At 36.0% G+C, this 18249-nt stretch overlaps 1 protein-coding gene and 1 pseudogene across 10 annotated transcripts; one reads left to right on the top strand and one right to left on the bottom strand.

The window, feature by feature from the left end:
• Nucleotides 1–955: 955 nt before the first annotated feature.
• Nucleotides 956–10889, bottom strand: LOC148850401 (succinate dehydrogenase subunit 5, mitochondrial-like). 10 transcript variants are annotated; one of them, XM_088943894.1, is made up of 6 exons: nucleotides 10597–10887; nucleotides 10227–10405; nucleotides 7512–7828; nucleotides 7226–7411; nucleotides 6255–6338; nucleotides 956–1440 (listed from the first exon to the last, which is right to left on the bottom strand). In XM_088943894.1, exons 2-6 carry the CDS (start codon nucleotides 10399–10401, stop codon nucleotides 1381–1383), a joined length of 822 nt encoding a protein of 273 aa, XP_088800020.1. In that variant the 5' UTR covers nucleotides 10402–10405; nucleotides 10597–10887; the 3' UTR covers nucleotides 956–1380. The 10 variants fall into 10 exon arrangements, with proteins under 10 accessions (XP_088800020.1, XP_088800019.1, XP_088800021.1 ...); XM_088943893.1 differs by having other exon boundaries at nucleotides 10535–10887; XM_088943895.1 differs by lacking the exon at nucleotides 10597–10887 and adding an exon at nucleotides 10546–10563.
• Nucleotides 10890–16736: 5847 nt separating this feature from the next.
• On the top strand, nucleotides 16737–17950 carry LOC148850402 (putative carboxylesterase 2 pseudogene; annotated as a pseudogene).
• Nucleotides 17951–18249: the final 299 nt, after the last annotated feature.

Raw genomic sequence — 18249 nt, forward strand, 5'->3', positions numbered from 1 at the left:
TGCAGGAATTAGTCTCACTGGCATGGTTTAAAGTATCAATACAATACACCCCGTATAGGGTGTATCGTGTCATATCTTTTTCAAAAAATACGGTCCGAAACACCTATTTCTAGGTGTTTCAGACCCCCAACTTTTTTTTAATAATAAAAACATGTTATAAGATTCCTAAAAAACAAAAAATTGAAAAAAAAAACCGAAAAAAAAAAGATGTTTCGGCCATTCTAAGTACCAATACGATATGGCCAATATGCATATCGTATCAATACTTTGAACCCTGCTCACCGGTGATGATAGACACCGACGAATTGATTCCGACAATTCAAACCCACATAAATCCCACCCAAAATCTTGAGAACAAAAGGCTGTTAAAAAATACGTCTCTCGTGTTTTTATCTCATCGATTGACTATTGCCGGGGTTTTATCTCACAGATGACCACCGGAGATGTGATTACAAGTTTACAGCCCACTTAACCCAATACAGTGTCTTCTCTTATGCATTGCTTTATCTATCTATTATTGAGCTATTTCTCTCAAACTCAGTCATGGACTCATGGCGGCACCGTAGATGTACAAACCTTCATCATTGATGCTGGTGTTGTTGTTTTGTGGGCTTGTGTTCGTTCTTCAACTATAGCTTTTGGGTTTGGAAGAAAGGTGGGAGGAAGAAATTGAAATGAATTTGGATTGGATTGAACCAGGTCCAACTGTTCAAATTCATTTTAATTTAGGGATCAATGGAACAGGTTTGGGTTGGAACCAATCTAAATTAAAATGAATTCGAACAGTTTGGACGGTCTAATTGGACTGGTCCAGAATATAAATTGGATTGGACCCAGTCTATTTGTAATGTATTCACATTGTACTGAATCGGATTGGACCAAATCCAGTCCGATAAACACCCCTACTCGTACATCAATGCGCATTTGTCATAAAAGTAGAACTGTAGAATGCTGATGGTGTAAAATGAAATAATTCACTATGAATTGCCAAGATAACATTGTAGTCTCCACTGCAAAAATTTCCTATTTTTAGCCAATTGCATTAAGAATTTAAGATAAATCTTAGCATCGGCAAAGGATCTCAATAAACAGAGATTGAATGTGCTTTCCAATAAAATTTGATCCGGAATAAAAGATGCATTCATAAAAGGTGTTGGTAGCAGACGTAAACCATATCGAATGGCAACATCTTCATCAAAATAGAGAGTTCGGATCAAACATGTTAAATTGCCTTGAAGGAAATGTTCAAGATCTTTTTATTTTCCTGCAAAGTCACTCGAACTAGGACAATTTCCTTGGATAGAATACACATGTAACCTGCTCCAAGTAGGGACAGAGAATGATCCAAGACCAACATGCTCACAGTAAAATGATGATTTCTTACGGGCCTCTTTGCTCAATGTACGACCCAGAAAGCCCAGAGGTCCCAAGAACTGTGACCTGCAATTCCAAAAGAAAAATAATTCCAGGAAAATAATATTGTGGAAATTTTTAAAAAAATAGAGTAATGTCAATAACCATGAGTGAACTTTACAGACTAACCATTGCCAAAATGACAAACTAATGGTGTATAAGTCAAATTTTGCAGGAGTATCAATGCTGCATCTCACACTTGCAGCTTGGAACACAAAGTTACACAACTCAACCATGGGTCTGATATCTAGGGAAAATAACTGATGAGGGTAAAAAATGTGTCCATCATTGAAATAAGAAAACCATTGGATGGCAAAGGAAAGAGAACATGATTCAGTAAGACAATTATCAGATATAATGGCATATATCATGTCACAGGCGTATAGCATAAAATACAAGCATCAAATGCATATGCTTCTGACCTAGTTCTTTCTTTATTTTTCTCTAAAGTTGTTACTGATATGAACACTTGGCTATCTAAGTTTTGGGAATCATGCATTGAATTTATAGAAGACTAAATATCGAAGACTTTATTTAGTCATGAGTGAAAATCCAAAGCCTAGGAAATAAGAGAATCATGCATCGAGTTTATAGAAGACTACAAAATAAGATAACCATGCACTCTGGTTTCAGGCTGAGGGGCCATTTGATAATGGCTAAGGTGGCTGAACTGAATGATTTATTGCTTTGTCTTTCAGTGGATATATTGATTAAATAATAAATATTCAAGTATAGTAATAAATCCAATTTAGGTTTCAGCCGTTAAGAAAAAAGTCACTTTGATCTGCCTACTCACCTTTAGAATACCAGCTAAGGTGGCTTTTTTTTTTGGTATCATTAATAACTTCCCCCTGACCCCTTTTTCCCCAAAGTGCTGGTTGTGGGATTTGATTCCGTGTCAATGCTGGAACAAACCATCTAACACACCAACGAGCCAGCCCTCGGTTGGTCCAGCTAAGGTAGCTAAGCAACTGGAAAAGTACAAGAGGGATTTCATGTGGGAACCAGGTGGGAAAAAAGACCACTTGATAAAATGGGAACAAATGTGCAAACCAAAAGAGTTGGGAGGCATTGGCATCAGAAACATAACAAAAGAAAATACAGCCCTCATAGGAAAATGGCTTTGAAGATTCCCTTTAGGAGATAGGTTGTGGTGTAGGGTCATTGAAAGCATCAATGGTGTGGCAGAAAATGGCTGGGACGCAAAGTTGGCACCTCATATAAAATCCCCATGGAAAGCAATTTCAGAGGTATTACCAACCTTTCTCACTTACACCAGGTACTACCAACCTTTATCCAACTATAAGGCTGAACCTATTTCTAAATTTGGACTGCCTTCAGAAACTTGGTTGAACTGGGATTTGGTTTTAGAAGAGGCTTAAGGGATAGTGAATGTGACCTCCACCCCTGGAGTTTTTGAAGTTAAACTTCGATGGGCGTAGTGAAGGCAACCCGGGACCATTAGGTGTTGGAGGTGTAATCAGAAATGAAAGTGGGAAGGTGGTTACATTATACTCAGCTCCCATTGGGTTGGGTGATCTCTTAGAGCTGAATTGTTTGCTTTGTTAGTAGCGCTCAAGGAAAGCAAAGGAGTTGGACATCCAAAAATTGATTACTGAAGGAGACTCACAGCTAGTGTTAAATTGGTTAAGGGTAATGGTTTTTGGATCTATGCTAATGAGAGAAGAGAGGTTAAGTGGCTGCTGAGGGGAGTAGAAATCCAGGTTCATTGGGTGAAAAGAACTACAAATGCCTTTGCTGCTAACTTGGCAAAACAGGAGGTGGGTAGGGGTCAATTGTTTTGGGCAATTCTGTAATTTTCTTGTTATTTGGGGGAGAGTTAAGTCAGTTTATCTCTCCCTGAAATTTTGTATGTATTCTTGATTTCTTTTAATAATATTAAATTCTGTTATTGATAAAAAAAGGGATAGTGAATGTGAGTCCCTAATTCTCCTACTTTCAAAACTGGAAATGTCTTTCTAGACCAAAATACTTTAGATAGTAGAGTTTGGAACTTTGGACTCCTTTGCCTGATGGTTGTTTCATTTGTGCTTCTTTCTTTAACATTCCTGTTCTAACCGAACCTAGGGGGTGAACTTCCCAGTAAGAGAAATCTGGTGCAGACTTATCCCTCCTAAGGTACAAGCTTTGTGTTGGGAAGTGTTTATTGAAAAGATCAATACCTGCAACTTGCTACAGAAAGAAGGCCAAATAAGTGCCTCTCCTCATATGTGTTTCCTTTGCAAGGAGAGTGGTGAGACTCTCCCTCATTTATTGCTCTCTTGTTCCTTGTATCTGGTATTTGGGAATGTGTTTGCTCTCTTTTTGGTTGCAGATGGACTCCCCCACAAGATGTAGTAGAGTTATTGAATTTCAGTTTCTTGAGGCAACAGAAAAAGAGAGGAAGGATCATGTGGAGGTCGGTAAGAGCAGCAGTGGTATGGACCATTTGGGAAGAAAGAAACCAAAGAACCTTCAGCAAGAAGAATAAATCTAAAGAGGAACCGGTTAAAATCATAACAGTCAGGACAGCACATTGGGTAAAGACCATGGACTTCTTCCGTGAGTTCTCAACCAATGACATTTAATGGCTTGGACTGCCATGGCGCAATCAGATAGATTTGTAGAAAAAGTGCAGGTGGATTGGAGACCGCCAGCTGGGAATAGCATGAAACTGAATTTTGATGGAAGCTCAATGGGAAACCCAGGAAGAGCAGGCATAGGGGGTGTATTCAGAAATAACCGTGGAGAGGTAGTGGCCTTGTATTCGGGTCCAATTGGCTTTGGAGATTCAGTTCAAGCTGAAATATGGGCTCTACTACAAGGAATGAGACTTGCTGCACAATTTGAAATCAGGGAACTGGAAATTGAAGAAGACTCACAATTAGTAATTGCTTGGACAAAGAGAATCAATTCAGCCCCCTAGAAATACAGACAAACTTTTAGGGAAATTGGTGCTCTAGCAAAAAGATTCAATGCAACTTTTAATTGGGTAAGGAGGACTGCAAATGGGATGGAAGAAGTGCTTGCAAAACAAGGAGTTGACAGGCATCTTCTATTTTGGGCAAAATTATAAGACGATGTAATCTGAAAAGGGGGAAGGGTTTATTGAATTTTCCAATCTGTACTGAATGTCATAATTTTTATAAAGGGTCATTTACTAAAACACCCCCTATAATTTCATAAATTTACTAAAACCTACCCTATAGTTTGTGTTTTACTAAAACATCCCCTATAGTTTCCAGCCACCTCACCAAGGTCCCGCTTGCGCCCCCGTCCTTTCCCTACTTGCCCCCATTTGGGCTAGCCTCTCAAAACATCGGGCCACTACCTATTTGATGAGCCTTTCTTCATTTAAAATTTGAACATCCCGCTTCATTTGGTTATCTCCAAGTGGCTCACGTGCCCCACCAGGAACCGTCCCATCTGATGCTCCCAAGCGATCCACAGGAGAGGGTTGGTCGTTCAGTGCATGCCATGTCAAGGGAAGAAAATCCCTTGCAAAGATTCCCATGAGACAGAAGCTCTTCCTCTTCTCCGTCTACCTCCCCACTTCTGATCAACCCCCCGTCATCCCTGTCTGTCGCAATTTCCTTACCTTTTAACTTCCTCCTTATCTCCTCTAGTACATCCTGCCCAAGGATTAAAGTATCGGTATCGGGTATCGTATTGAACCACTTAGATACGGATACGGATATAGATACGCTTTGGAAACGCATGGACACAAACAAAAAAATATGGATACGCCAAAAAATGCATATAAATTCCATAAACATATTAATAACATTATTTTTAAGATCAAAATAGCCAATAATTAATGTATAGATACATAGAAAATGTATATTCTAAAGGTATATGTGAAGAAATGATGCATAGAAATCATAAAATTTTATTGATATTGTATCAATCAAGAATCCTGGAACATATATATATCAAAAATTAATACATGCATAAAACTATTATTATGCTATTTTCTATTGAATTTCAAGGCACAAAACATATGCAACTACTATAATGTGAATTAATATGTCGATTATTTTCTATTTTACTATTTTTAATTTTTAATATTAACTAAAAATTAATTCTCAAATGTTTAGTTAACAATATTTTTATCCTTGTAAACAATAAAAACGTTATTATAAAATGTAATTAAAATATAAATTAAAAATTTATAATAATATTAATATTAACTTAAAATATATCAATATATTAAATTTTCTAATATACACATCATATGCAAATTCATAATTTTTAACTGTTAAAATAATTATTCCATTATTAATATTTTTGTCTACATAAAATTTGAGATAACAAAATCATTTTTTGATATAAATGTAGATTAATGGATTTGACAAATTCAATTTATATTATATTCTCGAGGTGTTTGTAAATAATATTTTTATTTTTATAAATAATATATATATATATATATATATACTTTTATTTAGTTCACATTAAAATATTAATTAATAATTTATAAAATTTTAAGATACATGTCATGTTAAAATTTATAAATATTAAGTATGAAAATAATTATTCTATTATTAATATCTTTTGTTGTATAAATTTCTTGAGATTAAACAAACTTTTTATATAAATGTGGATTTAAGAAATTATTTATTCTATTAGTTTATAAAATATTAGTTTTGAATATTATTTTTTTATTTTTTTGGAATTGTTAAACATAAATGTAATTTTTTTTGTATTACATTTGGACACTAGAATATAAAGAAGTTATTTTATTTTATTGGATTACACAAGTTTAAAAGTGGCTTAACGGTTTATGCGCGCATTTAAGGTTTGGCACTGGGTGGTTTGTGTTCGAATCACGCCAGGCTCACCTTTTTGAAAATAAACGCGTGTGCGCAGAAAATGCCGATCCGCCCCGTACCGGACGTATCGTATCGATATTTAAATCCTTGATCCTGCTAGCCAAAGCTTTCCAGATCCAACTCTGGTTAGTGACAACAATCTCTACGCAAGCCATCAGCCTCTTTTTTTTCACAGATAGGAACTTTTTTGCAATCAACTTACTTAATCAAGCTTCTATTAAATGAAAGTGGAAAATGACAATTTTAACCCCAACATCCATTTGAATTAAATTTAAACAAAAGAAACTAAAAACAAAAAGATCATTTTTGCACCTAGTAAAACAGGGGCAACTACTCTATTTTTTCTCTATTTGGTCAATTTTGTTTTTTATACAAAAAAGTGTTAAGGTACTTTTGGAATAAACAACAATGGATCATACCCTTGAACATTTTCCACTTGGTTTAGGGGTACTTTTGGAATAAACAACCATTGGTCCATGCCCTTAAACATTTTCCACTTAGTTTAGGTGATCAAATTACTATTTTCAGATGGCAAAACAAATAATTTTTAATGAAAGGTTGCAAACTATAAGGGGTGTTTCAGTAAAAAATGCAAATTATAGGATAGGTTTAAGTAAACCTGTCAAATTATAGGGGGTGTTCTTGTAAATGACCCTTTTATAAATCATTAATTAAATCTTTTTATGCTCAAAAAAATAAGCCATTCAGTTCAGCCAATTCAACTATTATAAAATGACCCGAGTATTTTTATGATTGAAACAATAAGACCTAAACATCATATTCTCTTAGCACAAGTAAAATCCCATGTTCAAAAATATACAATAACAGAGTGAAAAGACCAAAACCTGATCTAATGTTACAATGTGACCCGTAATTGAACACTTATGAAAAATCTTTAGGACTTAGTTTTGCCATATAAGCTTTTAACAATTACCAGGAAACCAAAACAATACAAAAGCATTAGAAAAACAAAATTTTACCTTTCCCCATTCAGAACCAAGGCCACTGCATCTCATCTTTAGGTGTATCATTTTTGTCCCTAATTCCATCTCAACTTTCTTCCTCAAATAGACTTCGTTGGGACCAAATGCATCCAAGTATGTTGTGTAGCGTTTGTAGACTGTACGGAGAGCATTTACAAACTCATCTGGCAGGGGCTTCACATTCTGTTAAACAGAAAAATCTATAATGATCAAAACCACAAATAAACTCAAAAGAGGGGGAAAAGGTGCCAATCTGGTCCCAGTTCCCATGTAAAATGCATACCTCACCACTCAACCCAATGCTGTCGTCAATTTCCATCCTTAAAGTGACAAGGACCCCACCAAACTGTTCAACAGCCTCGGCTGCACAGAAAACAGTTTTCAAGACCTCCTGCCCAACCTTGTCATTAGTATTTTTGGACAGAGCCCTTTTAGCGTCATTGATGACAGCATCTGGGAGCTCATCCCAACTTGCAGCCATTAAATCCTTAAAAACGTTTTGAATGTAACGGTCTGTTATGACAGGCAAGTGAGTTACATCTTCACTGAATGAACGTAGCCCCCACATGCTCATTTCTGAAGGAGGCCTACAATACCTGGCTGTTCACAAAGAGTAAGTTTAATGAAGTGGAAAATAATAAGTCTTGTTTGTGTATTATCATGAAGAAGAGAAAGTATAAGCTGCAAATATCATCATCATCATCCAAGCCTTATCCCAGCTATATGGGGTTGGCTACATGAATCCTGTTTTGCCATTCCTTTCTGTTCAATGTCATATAAATTGTTAAATTATTGGCTTTTAAATCATTTCTTACTACTTCTGTCCTTGTCCATTTTGGTCTACCCCTAGCCCTTCTAGTCCCTTCAACTTGCAACATGCTAGAGGGTGCAAAACTGCAAATATCATACAAGAAATAAATAAAAAAAAAGGGCTATAATCTCACAGTTCCAGTGTTCCATGTATGCTACATGCTAGAGGGTGAGGTGCATCATTGAATAGGTACAATCTGAGACTTGTTAAGTAAACTTTGATCAAATCAAACATTCATACAATACAGTCCTAACATTTTTACCACACTTCTAGGTTGCCCTTACAGTCCATCCGGGTGTTATAAATAATATAAGCAATCAATCATCTGAGCAATTTTTAGCCAATTAAAAAAGCCAACTCAGACTCATATAGTGGCAAAGACTACTAGTCCTTCCACAAGAACGACATATACTGCTATGCTGTTGTAGCCTGCATTTGGTTTATGGAAACTTTTACTGATCATAGGTGCATATTTCTGACTAAGGCTGCATTTGACATTCCTTATTTTAAGGACTTATCTCCTTTTTGCAGTTAAAATGCCCCTATGAACATAGAGTTTTTAAGGAATGCCAAATGCAGCTTAAGTCTTAACTGATCATAGGTACATACATACCTCTGACTAGAATGGTAAAGTACAAACACAACATTCATGGATTTGAACTCAGAACCTCGATGAAAATATGCAAATCTATATTGCTAGGTCAGAGCTATATCCTATAAATATTTAATTACAACCTCTCTCAATGTTCATGTGTAATTGTAACATGGACCACCACAAGTACATCATACCATATCTGTCCCAGAGAAACACAAACAAGATAAAGAATACAATCTATCTCTCTCAAACTTTTGTTATGGCATGTGCAAGTATTTAAAGGGTGTGAAAGTTGGACTTGGCCAATATTTGAGATCAGTCTCCTAACTCCTTGTCATTTCCTAAATGTGGTTGAGTCACAACTTCAGTTCCCAGACAAGATCCTAGATCTTTGAAAAGACCACACATTAGTTCAACAAGGACCAATACTTAACATAAATTACAGGAGTCACTTTAAAAACAAGTCAAGGCTTGAGAGAGTTTTAACATCTTCACTAATGCTGGAGGTCATAATTTGGTAAGACAAATAAAATAATGCTCTTGCAGGGCGTTTGTTTTATTAAACTAGTGGCTTATCAGCGCTGCACTTTTATTACATTGAATCCAGATAAAAAGTAATCTTTCTCCATCTGAGCCATTAGGCTACTGGTTCAATCATACCCAGAAAATTGGCTCAGGAACTGATATGGAATGCCATGCCAGCAGTCGCTTATCAATTCATTCATTTCTAGCACCTCCCTACGTAAAAGGCAAACTATAAAAAAAAAAAAAAAAAAAAAAAAAAAAAAAAAAAAAAAAAAAAAACTTAAAAGTGATATAACCGCAAACGTCAGTCAGGCAGTTAATCCGGAAGTAACAAGATCTAGGTAGGAATGGGCTAGCAATGTTCATCCTATGAACCTCGTGACAGCCAAAAATTCTGCAAATTAATGATTGATCCAGATGAAATTGGAAAACAACGATAATCCATACTGCCCCTCCCGAAGAAAAGCACATACAGACATTTATCACACACATACATGATACAAATTCATTCGGCAACTGGCGAAAGTGTGAAAACCCCACATATCATCCCCAAAAGTGATCAACGAAACTATAGGCTAGCCTATTGTTTAAGAGGCTAAGGCATTAAGACCTGGATCACAAGTTAAAACTTATCAAACTCGAAACAAACCAAGCCAAGAAATGTATCGAGGAATAGATCATGTCCACAATTGTTGTTAACTGTCTGAAATGAATGAAACTAAATTGGTGGCTAGGAGTTCCATGATCCCAGTGGACGGTAATGTTCAGCTTATGATTAGTACAATAAGTACCATTGTAGTACTAAGGCATGAGAAACTTACCTTAATGACTTAATCCAAACAGATAACAGCATTTCGTTCAACAGTAAAATTATTTGTTTTCTTCCATAAAAGGAAACCTAAAAAGAAGTCTGATATCTCAGCTTCTTGTAGGCCAGAATTTCTTATTGGGAAGGTTTCCCCTTAATCGATAAAACCCTACTAAAAACCGTTCGCTAGATCAAAACCGCAAACCGATGCGAGGAAATAAAAGAAACAGGAATTTAAAGTGAAGGATATAGGAAGTACCAGAAGACATGCAATTTGAATACATAGCAATGGTTCGGGGTGAGAGAGGAAAGAGGCTTCGGCTGCTGTAATGGCGGAGGCCATGGAAGAGAGTTTTCTCATTAACGGCGGAGGAACGACAAGATCTGAAGCACGTGGAACGGTACAAGGATCTTAGATGAGACAATCTCCCCATTTTCCTGTGATTGTAAACAAGGGAGAGGTGGTGACTACTGCTCAGCCTGAGAGTTGAAAGAGTTCTATAGAAAGAAGAGAGAGTATCTATTGATTAAAAAAAAAAAAAAAGACAGAAGCCTGCAAGCACAAACTCTGCACACACGAGATCTCTCAGCACATTAGTATCTATTGTAAACCGCAAACCCCATTTTACTTGCAAGAGATTCGGGGTCGTGATGGAGTCCTAGGTGGCGGCTGAGATTGTCTCTTTATATCGTAAAGCGTCCGATTGGCACTTTTGATCTCCGATCCGAGATTGATACAATGTGTAGAGCGCTAGAGCCTTTTCCGCCAAGAGTGCAGCCTCTATTTTTACTCTTTGGTTGAATCCTTGGCCAAGAGGCCAGGTTCGGCGAGGGCGAGGAGATCGGCTTCAGTGCTAACAAGAATGCGCTTCCAAACGAGGCTGCAAGAGACTGTGCGAACTGTGTGAGACTGTGAGCACAAAAGTCGATTTCCTCTTGTTTCTTTCTTAATATAGGGGTGGATTCGAGTTGAGCTGAATATTTTATTATTCGAGTTCAGCTTGTAAAAATAGTGTTAGGCTCGAGTTTGGAGTCGAGCGGAATATTTGGCTATTTAAGTTTAATTTGTAAAAATAGTGTTAGGCTCGAGCTCGATTTAAGCCAGAGATTTTAGCTCGAGTTAAACTCATTTTAAAAGTTTGCAAGTTTGAGCTTGGCTCGGCTCAAGTTTGACTGTAAGCCAAGCTTTTCTAAAAAATAAAAATTATACATCTAAAAATAATTTTTATTTTACATGTAAAAATAAGAATTATAAAAATTATTTACTATTATACATAAAAATAAAAATAATATATATAAGTTATATATATATAGGTAATATGTATATGTATGTATGTATGTATGTTAATAAAAATATTATTTATTATACTAGGCTCTATTAGGCTCATGAGCCTCACTAGCCGAGTTTCACTAGGCTCGAGCTCGGCTCGATTAGTATACGACCCTATATCGGGCTCGAGCTCAACCCGAAACTCAGTTTAAATTAAGTCAAGTTGAGCTTTTCATGATCCAAGCTTGAATAGCTTGTGAGAAGCTCAACTTGTGGTGACCCCTATTGATACCACATGTAAAAACTCCAAGTTTGCAAACATGTGCCACTAGCAAAGGCAATACCTCATAAGAGATTTGTTCACCCTCCAAACACAAGACACTTATCACCATTCATTAGTGTTTTCAATCCATCATTGGCCCGAATGGTTGAATTGTTCAAATCATCACCCAGCCAAGATTCTAGATCCAATTCTAGTACAACCCCAAAATTGGTCAAAAATTGTTGACCGTGTCACAAACCATCTAACCTAGCTGGTTGGATTGTTAGCTTGTTCAACCTGGTGATTAGGTCTGGGTTGCACACTAAACTTGTATGCAAACTTGTAGAAGCCATAATTTTGTGCTCTGATGTTTGATTGGTGGTGATCCTTTTTTTGAGTAACTTTTGAAATCTCTGTGTCCCAACTCCCAAGGGGCCTTAGGCTCCTTGCCCCACTATTTTCACAAAAAAAAAAACCTTCTTGGCCTCTTAAATCATTTTTTTAATATTGTTTACAAATAAGATATAAAAATATAAATTAAATATAAAATAATACATATATTGCATATAGAATATAGTTATACATTATTTAATGATAAAATGTGTACACACATGTGTGTATAAATACATATACTTAAATATATAAAGTCTTGATGTGGCATGATCTAACTTGTTTGATCAAGATGGTTGAACCGATTACTCGTGACCCAAGGCAAAAATGTTTTGACCACCAAGTCGATTTTTAAAACATTGCTTATCATAATAAGATAAGTAGTCAAGATGTGAACCCAACAATTTCATCATCTAATTCACTTAATACTCGAGTAAGGATAATATTGTCATGTGTCCGCTTGATAGGTCTCCCTATCAAGTATCAATGTAACTGAGCTCACTTGGAAGCATGCTTCAAACAAGGTGGGTGGAAATCAAGTTGTGTTGCTTGTGGCCCGACACAAATTTGGACTAGCTTGGCCTGGCCTGGCACGATATCCCGTAGGCCATGCTAGGCCCGACACGATGGTCCGTGCCATGCTAGGCCAGGGGTTCGTAGTCCACGGGCAGGCATGGCACGGTACAATTGTGCGTGTTGTGCTGCCAGTAACCCACGGGCCAACACAACCCGTCACAGGTCGACACAGCATGGCTCGTAGTAGGCCGCGCTTGACCCATCCAAAAACTAGCCATTGGGTTAGGGACCCCCCCCCCCCCCAACGACTAGTTTTAGCTTTTTGGTGGGGGGGTTTACATAAATACCCCCCTAACAGCTATAAATAACTATATATGGGGTATTTATGTATTTTTCTTATGGAGGGGAGAAAATGACACAAATGCCCCCAGTAGCTATATAACAACTAGTTTAGGGGGATTTTTGGGTAAAGTTATAAATAACTTTACAATGACCAAAATACCCCTCCCAACAACTAAAAACCAACTAGTTTTTTGGGTATTTTAGGCAATTGAATTATTTTCAATTCCTATAAATAGCCCTATCCTCCACCATTCTCATCACACCAATTCAACATTCAACAATTCTCTTAATCTCTTCTTCTTGAAGTTCCAACAAGAAGAAGGCTTGTTTCTTTGCTCAACTAGCTCAAGTATCTCAAATTAGCAATTTGGGAGGCTTGGACGTTGAAAGGCTTTAATTGTTGAAATTAAGTTGGGATTCTGAACCAACAATCCAAGTAAGTCCAATTAAATTAATTTTATTTTTTTAGAATTTAAAAAAATGGTCGGCTCTTCCCAAAACCAATTCCCCAAGTTTAGTAGCCTAGTCTGGAAAATATTTAAAGTAGAGGATGTTGAGGGGAAAGGAAAAATAGCAGTTTGCCAAAAATGTAGAAAAATACTTTAACTATTGTAGCAAGGGTGGTAATGGCCATTTGAGAACATTTCTCCCATTTATTGCTTAGCTACAATATTAGATCCTAGGATTAGGAAAGATGGTTTAGATATTTTACTTGAAACATATTGTGAATATATGAATATTGAAAATGGAAATAAAAAAGAAGAAATTAATAATTTATTATTTGAAATGTACAGTTCACATGAATCTGAAGCAATAGGAAATAATCCTACAACTTGGACAACATCTTCTATTTCTGATCCTGAGCCCAATATTAGAAAAGAAATTTTTTTTTATTTAATAAGTAGAATGTAAAAGTTTGCTACTTTTACAACAAGTTCATCTACTGAACTTAATTTTTATTTACAAGCAAAATTTTCTAGTTTAGGTGAGGGAACAAATAAATTTGATATTTTAGCTTGGTGGAGTGAACATTCAAAAAATTATTCAATTCTCGCCGCCATGGCATGTGATCTATTAACCCCTCTGGTGTTTACAGTTACATTGGAGTCTTGCTTTAGTACAAGTACCAGGATGTTGGACGACAAGAGAAGCTGCAAAAGATGAAAGTATAGAGATGTGCATCTGTTTTAGGGATTGACTAGATGTAGAAGATAGATTACAAGACAAAGGAAGGCATGATACTATACCAGATATTTCACCTGAAGCAGATGATGAAAGTCATGATTCATGAAGTTGACTAGTTGTATAATTTTATTTTTATTTTTTTTTCAAATTATTGTAAATTTTGTTTTAAATTTATTTAATTTATTTGTTATTTTTTTAACAATGTAATTTTGTATTTTCAATTTATAACTATATTGTATTTTTTATATTTTATTAATTTATTCCATTTTCATATTTCATTCATTAAAGTATCCAACCATTGTATGCTTTGTAATTTGTATCATTCCAATTTAAATGAAATAAAATTCCTATTTTTCTTCCAATTTGTCATTTCCATCATTCTTGATTCTTATTCGGTTAACTTTTTTTTTTTTTTCATTTATGTGTTAGATTTCTCATTTCTTAATTTTTCAAATAGTTTCCAAAGCTCAAAAGAAAGTTAAATATTTTAGTTTTACACTTTTACTTAGAAAAGAAATCAAAATTTTCAAAAAAAAATCAAAAAATCAGTCTAGCCCAACACGACCCAAGCCCATGGCCCAGCACCAGCCCACACAGGCCTGGGCCATGGCCCGTGGGCCAACCTCCAAAATTTTCACTAGGGAGGCCTATACAACCTGCACTTTGCGCGGGCTGCCCGCGAGCCACGACCCATTTTATACCTCTAGTAACATTTAATGGCTTGGAGTTTTAAAAGAGACTCACTTATAATTTTTCAAATTTTTTGACTTGAATAGTGCCAACCAACATTTCTTATTATTTTATTCACTGTCTAACAAAACCATCAACCACATATCTAATGTTGTTACTTTTAAGTTTAAAATGGCCTTTTCATCATAGTGTGAAGGTGAAAATAGTAATTTTTAATATTTAGGTCTAAACTGGCGTTTTTGCAAGTTAAAGGGTTGTCAGAATAAAAAATATGTTAAATATGTAATATATAACTTTGCGGTTATGCTTAAGATTCAGTCGTTTAGCTAGTTATTAGTCAAAACATAAATGAATAAAAGACAAATTTGCCAAAAAAAAAAGAATAAAAAGATAAAAGGGTTATTATCTAAAATTCCCCTTCACTTTTTACATTTTTCTTAAATTTACATTGACCGTTCAAAACCTCTAGATAGGGGTAAGCATTATTCAGTTAAAACCAAAAAACTGAACCAAAATTTTTGGTTTTTATGGTTCAGTTTTCCGAATTAAAAATTTAGTTAACCGAAAAAACCAAATTAATCAAACTTAATTATATAGTATGTAATATATAGTATACAATATGCTATATATTTATATATTAATATATTATATAGTATATTAAAATTAAATTCGGTTTTAACTGAAATAATTGAAAAGTGAGCCAAAAATTTCATTTTTTCTATAATTTGGTTTTGGTGTTGGTTTTTATTTTTTATTTTGGTTTATTTGGTTTGGTTTTTAACCGACTAAACCAAATGCTCACTCCTAGCTCTAGAGACTTATTAGTAATATATAGGATTGTCAATGGGTCAGGTCCAACCCAATGGACTCGATGGGTCCAAATTGATTGGGCTGGTCTGGTTCAAGAAACTAGAACCGACAGGTTAGTTTCTGGGTCCTAATATAGTTTTCATATATATATATACACACACACACAAAAGCGCACATACTTCACACATATATTTAATTTGAAAGAATATAGATGAATCTCATATGCTCCCTTTTAGACCTTTGATCTTTGTAAAGAGCATGAGGCTTTGATGCATGGTGGTTAGAGAAATGTAGCTATAGATGGAAGCCTATGCAATTTAGCAATTGCATCAAAGTCGAAATTCCTATGAATGTGGAAGAAGGCATGTCCCTTAGGCTTTTGAAATACAAAACTCATACAAAAATATCATGAATTGTACATATCTTAATCCTAGCATCGAAGGTTCTTTTTGCAACCTCATTTAAATTCCTAAAGGTCTTATTACCTAATAATTAATCCCACTAATTGTTATTTATTACACTTATTTTTAATTTGATTACATAAATGTGTCTACTTTTTTTTTACATTTTTTGTATTTTTCTTTATTTATTTCTATTTTTTAAAAAATTATTACATAACTATGACTTCGTACATTAATCAATTTGATTCAAATTGTTGAATTGCTTAACCACTACTTGAATAAAGAATGATTTTGTTTTTGAGTTAATTTTAAAATATATGAATTTATATTGTTATAAATATTGACATTGATTTAATTAGTAGCATTTATTAGTGAAAAATAACTTAAAAATATATGATTTAATAAGAAAAAATTAGATTTAATACATTAAGTATAAGGCTTAATTGGAGGAGATTAAATGAGGTGAAAAGTAATAATTGAAGTTGCATTTTCAACCCTTACAATTAAAAATTGATTAAATACACAAATATGAACCATTGTAAATATCTTACTTGTCATCATCGAGTTCAAATCAGCCCCTTCATGTATTGGGAACATCTCTCATAATGGCATTATCATTTCAAAGATTATTAGTGTTTTTGCGATGCGTCTGTGGGGCACAGATATGTTACGTAAACACAATGAGTGAGCCTAAACACAAGTGCAACGTTTTTATTCCGTTAGATAGAAATTATTTATTATTTTATTGTTTTTATCAAAATAATTAAAAATAAAAATAATGAAAAAAAACTTAAACATATTGAGAGTTGGGATTCATTTACATTTTTCTTTTTTATTGTTTTTTTAATTTCTAATTATTTTGACAAAAAGAATAAAATAATGGATAAATTCTATCGCTTACCGACTAGTCATCTCCTCTCTCTTTCTCTGTCTCTCTCTGTTCAATCGATCATCGATGGCTTCAAGCAACGGTGAAATAGCCCATGATTTCTTCCCGTTCATTCGTGAATACAAAGACGGACGCGTAGAGAGATTCAAGGACCATGATTTTGTTCCCCCATCTCTCGATCCCTGCAGTGGTGTTTCATCAAAAGACGTCGTCATCGCACCAGAAACCGGCATATCTGCACGCCTGTACCTTCCAAGCACCACCTACTACCACATCGGAAGATCCCCCTCCTCGTTTACTTCCACGGTGGTGCCTTCTGCATCGAGAGCGCCTTCTCCTCCACCTACCACCGTTTTGTCAGTTCCTTAGTCGCCGAAGCCCACGTGGTGGCCGTGTCCGTGGAGTACCGATTAGCACCCGAACATCCTCTCCCCACCGCCTACGACGACTGTTTTGGAGCTCTGAAATGGGTAGCCTCCCATTCGAAAGGGGACGGGCCTGAGGCCTGGTTGAACGATCACGTCGACTTCGACCGAGTGTTTCTGGCCGGCGACAGTGCGGGTGCCAACCTAGCACACTACGTCGCCATGCGGGTGGGAGAGTCCAGGGTGGATGGCCTGAACAAGAACAAGCTTGTCGGGTTGGCTCTAATCCATCCATACTTCGAGGTGAAGGAGCCGCTGGGTCCGGAGGCAAGCGATGAGGAGAAGAAGGCCAAGGTGGGTAAGCTGTGGCAATACTTGTGCCCGTCAACAATTGGGTGCAACGACCCGAAGATAAACCCAGCAGCAGATCCGAAGATATCGGGTCTGGGGTGCAGGCAGGTGGGTATATGGGTGGCGGAGAAAGACTTTCTGAGGGAGAAAGGAGGATTGTTATATTACGAAGTGGTGAAGAAAAGTGGATGGGGAGGTGTGGCAGAGGTGATAGAAGAGGAAGGGGAGGACCATGTTTTCCATCTAGTGAAGCCCGATAGTGAGAAGGTCGTGGCCATGACGAAACGCCTCGCTGCTTTTCTCAACCACCACTACGAGGACAAGGTGATATAAGATCAGGTACCGTATCGCTCGCTCCGTTGGGATGGGACCAGAATAATAATTTTCAAATTTTCAATGTTTGAACTTTGAACAAAATTGAATAAGCCACAAACTGTGTCTGTGACTATTGTGAGTGGTGACAAAATCAGTTAATCACACGCAATCCATCCAATCCAAAAATCTTTCTTGAATTTCCCACTGTGGTCCAATGACTTTTGTTTTTTGTTTTTTGTTTTCTCGTTGCTCCGATCCAATGCTCGTGGGATTGATTTCATCTTTTCACGTTCTTCTGGTCCCAAATATCAAAGTATCAAACCTTGGTCCAAATGATATTGGTCATCTTGGTTTGGCGTGCTTGGATGCAATATGATGGATTGATCGATAGTGATATAATAAAATCTATCTAATTCTAGGTATTATTCGCCCCACGTCATACCAAGTAATAAAATATCATGAAGTGGGGAAATAAGAATAAACCCCATTGTTCATG

This window comes from Nelumbo lutea, chromosome 5 (genome assembly GCF_056320005.1).
Source record: "Nelumbo lutea isolate HS-2025 chromosome 5, American lotus-T2T, whole genome shotgun sequence".
Lineage (NCBI taxonomy): Eukaryota > Viridiplantae > Streptophyta > Magnoliopsida > Proteales > Nelumbonaceae > Nelumbo > Nelumbo lutea.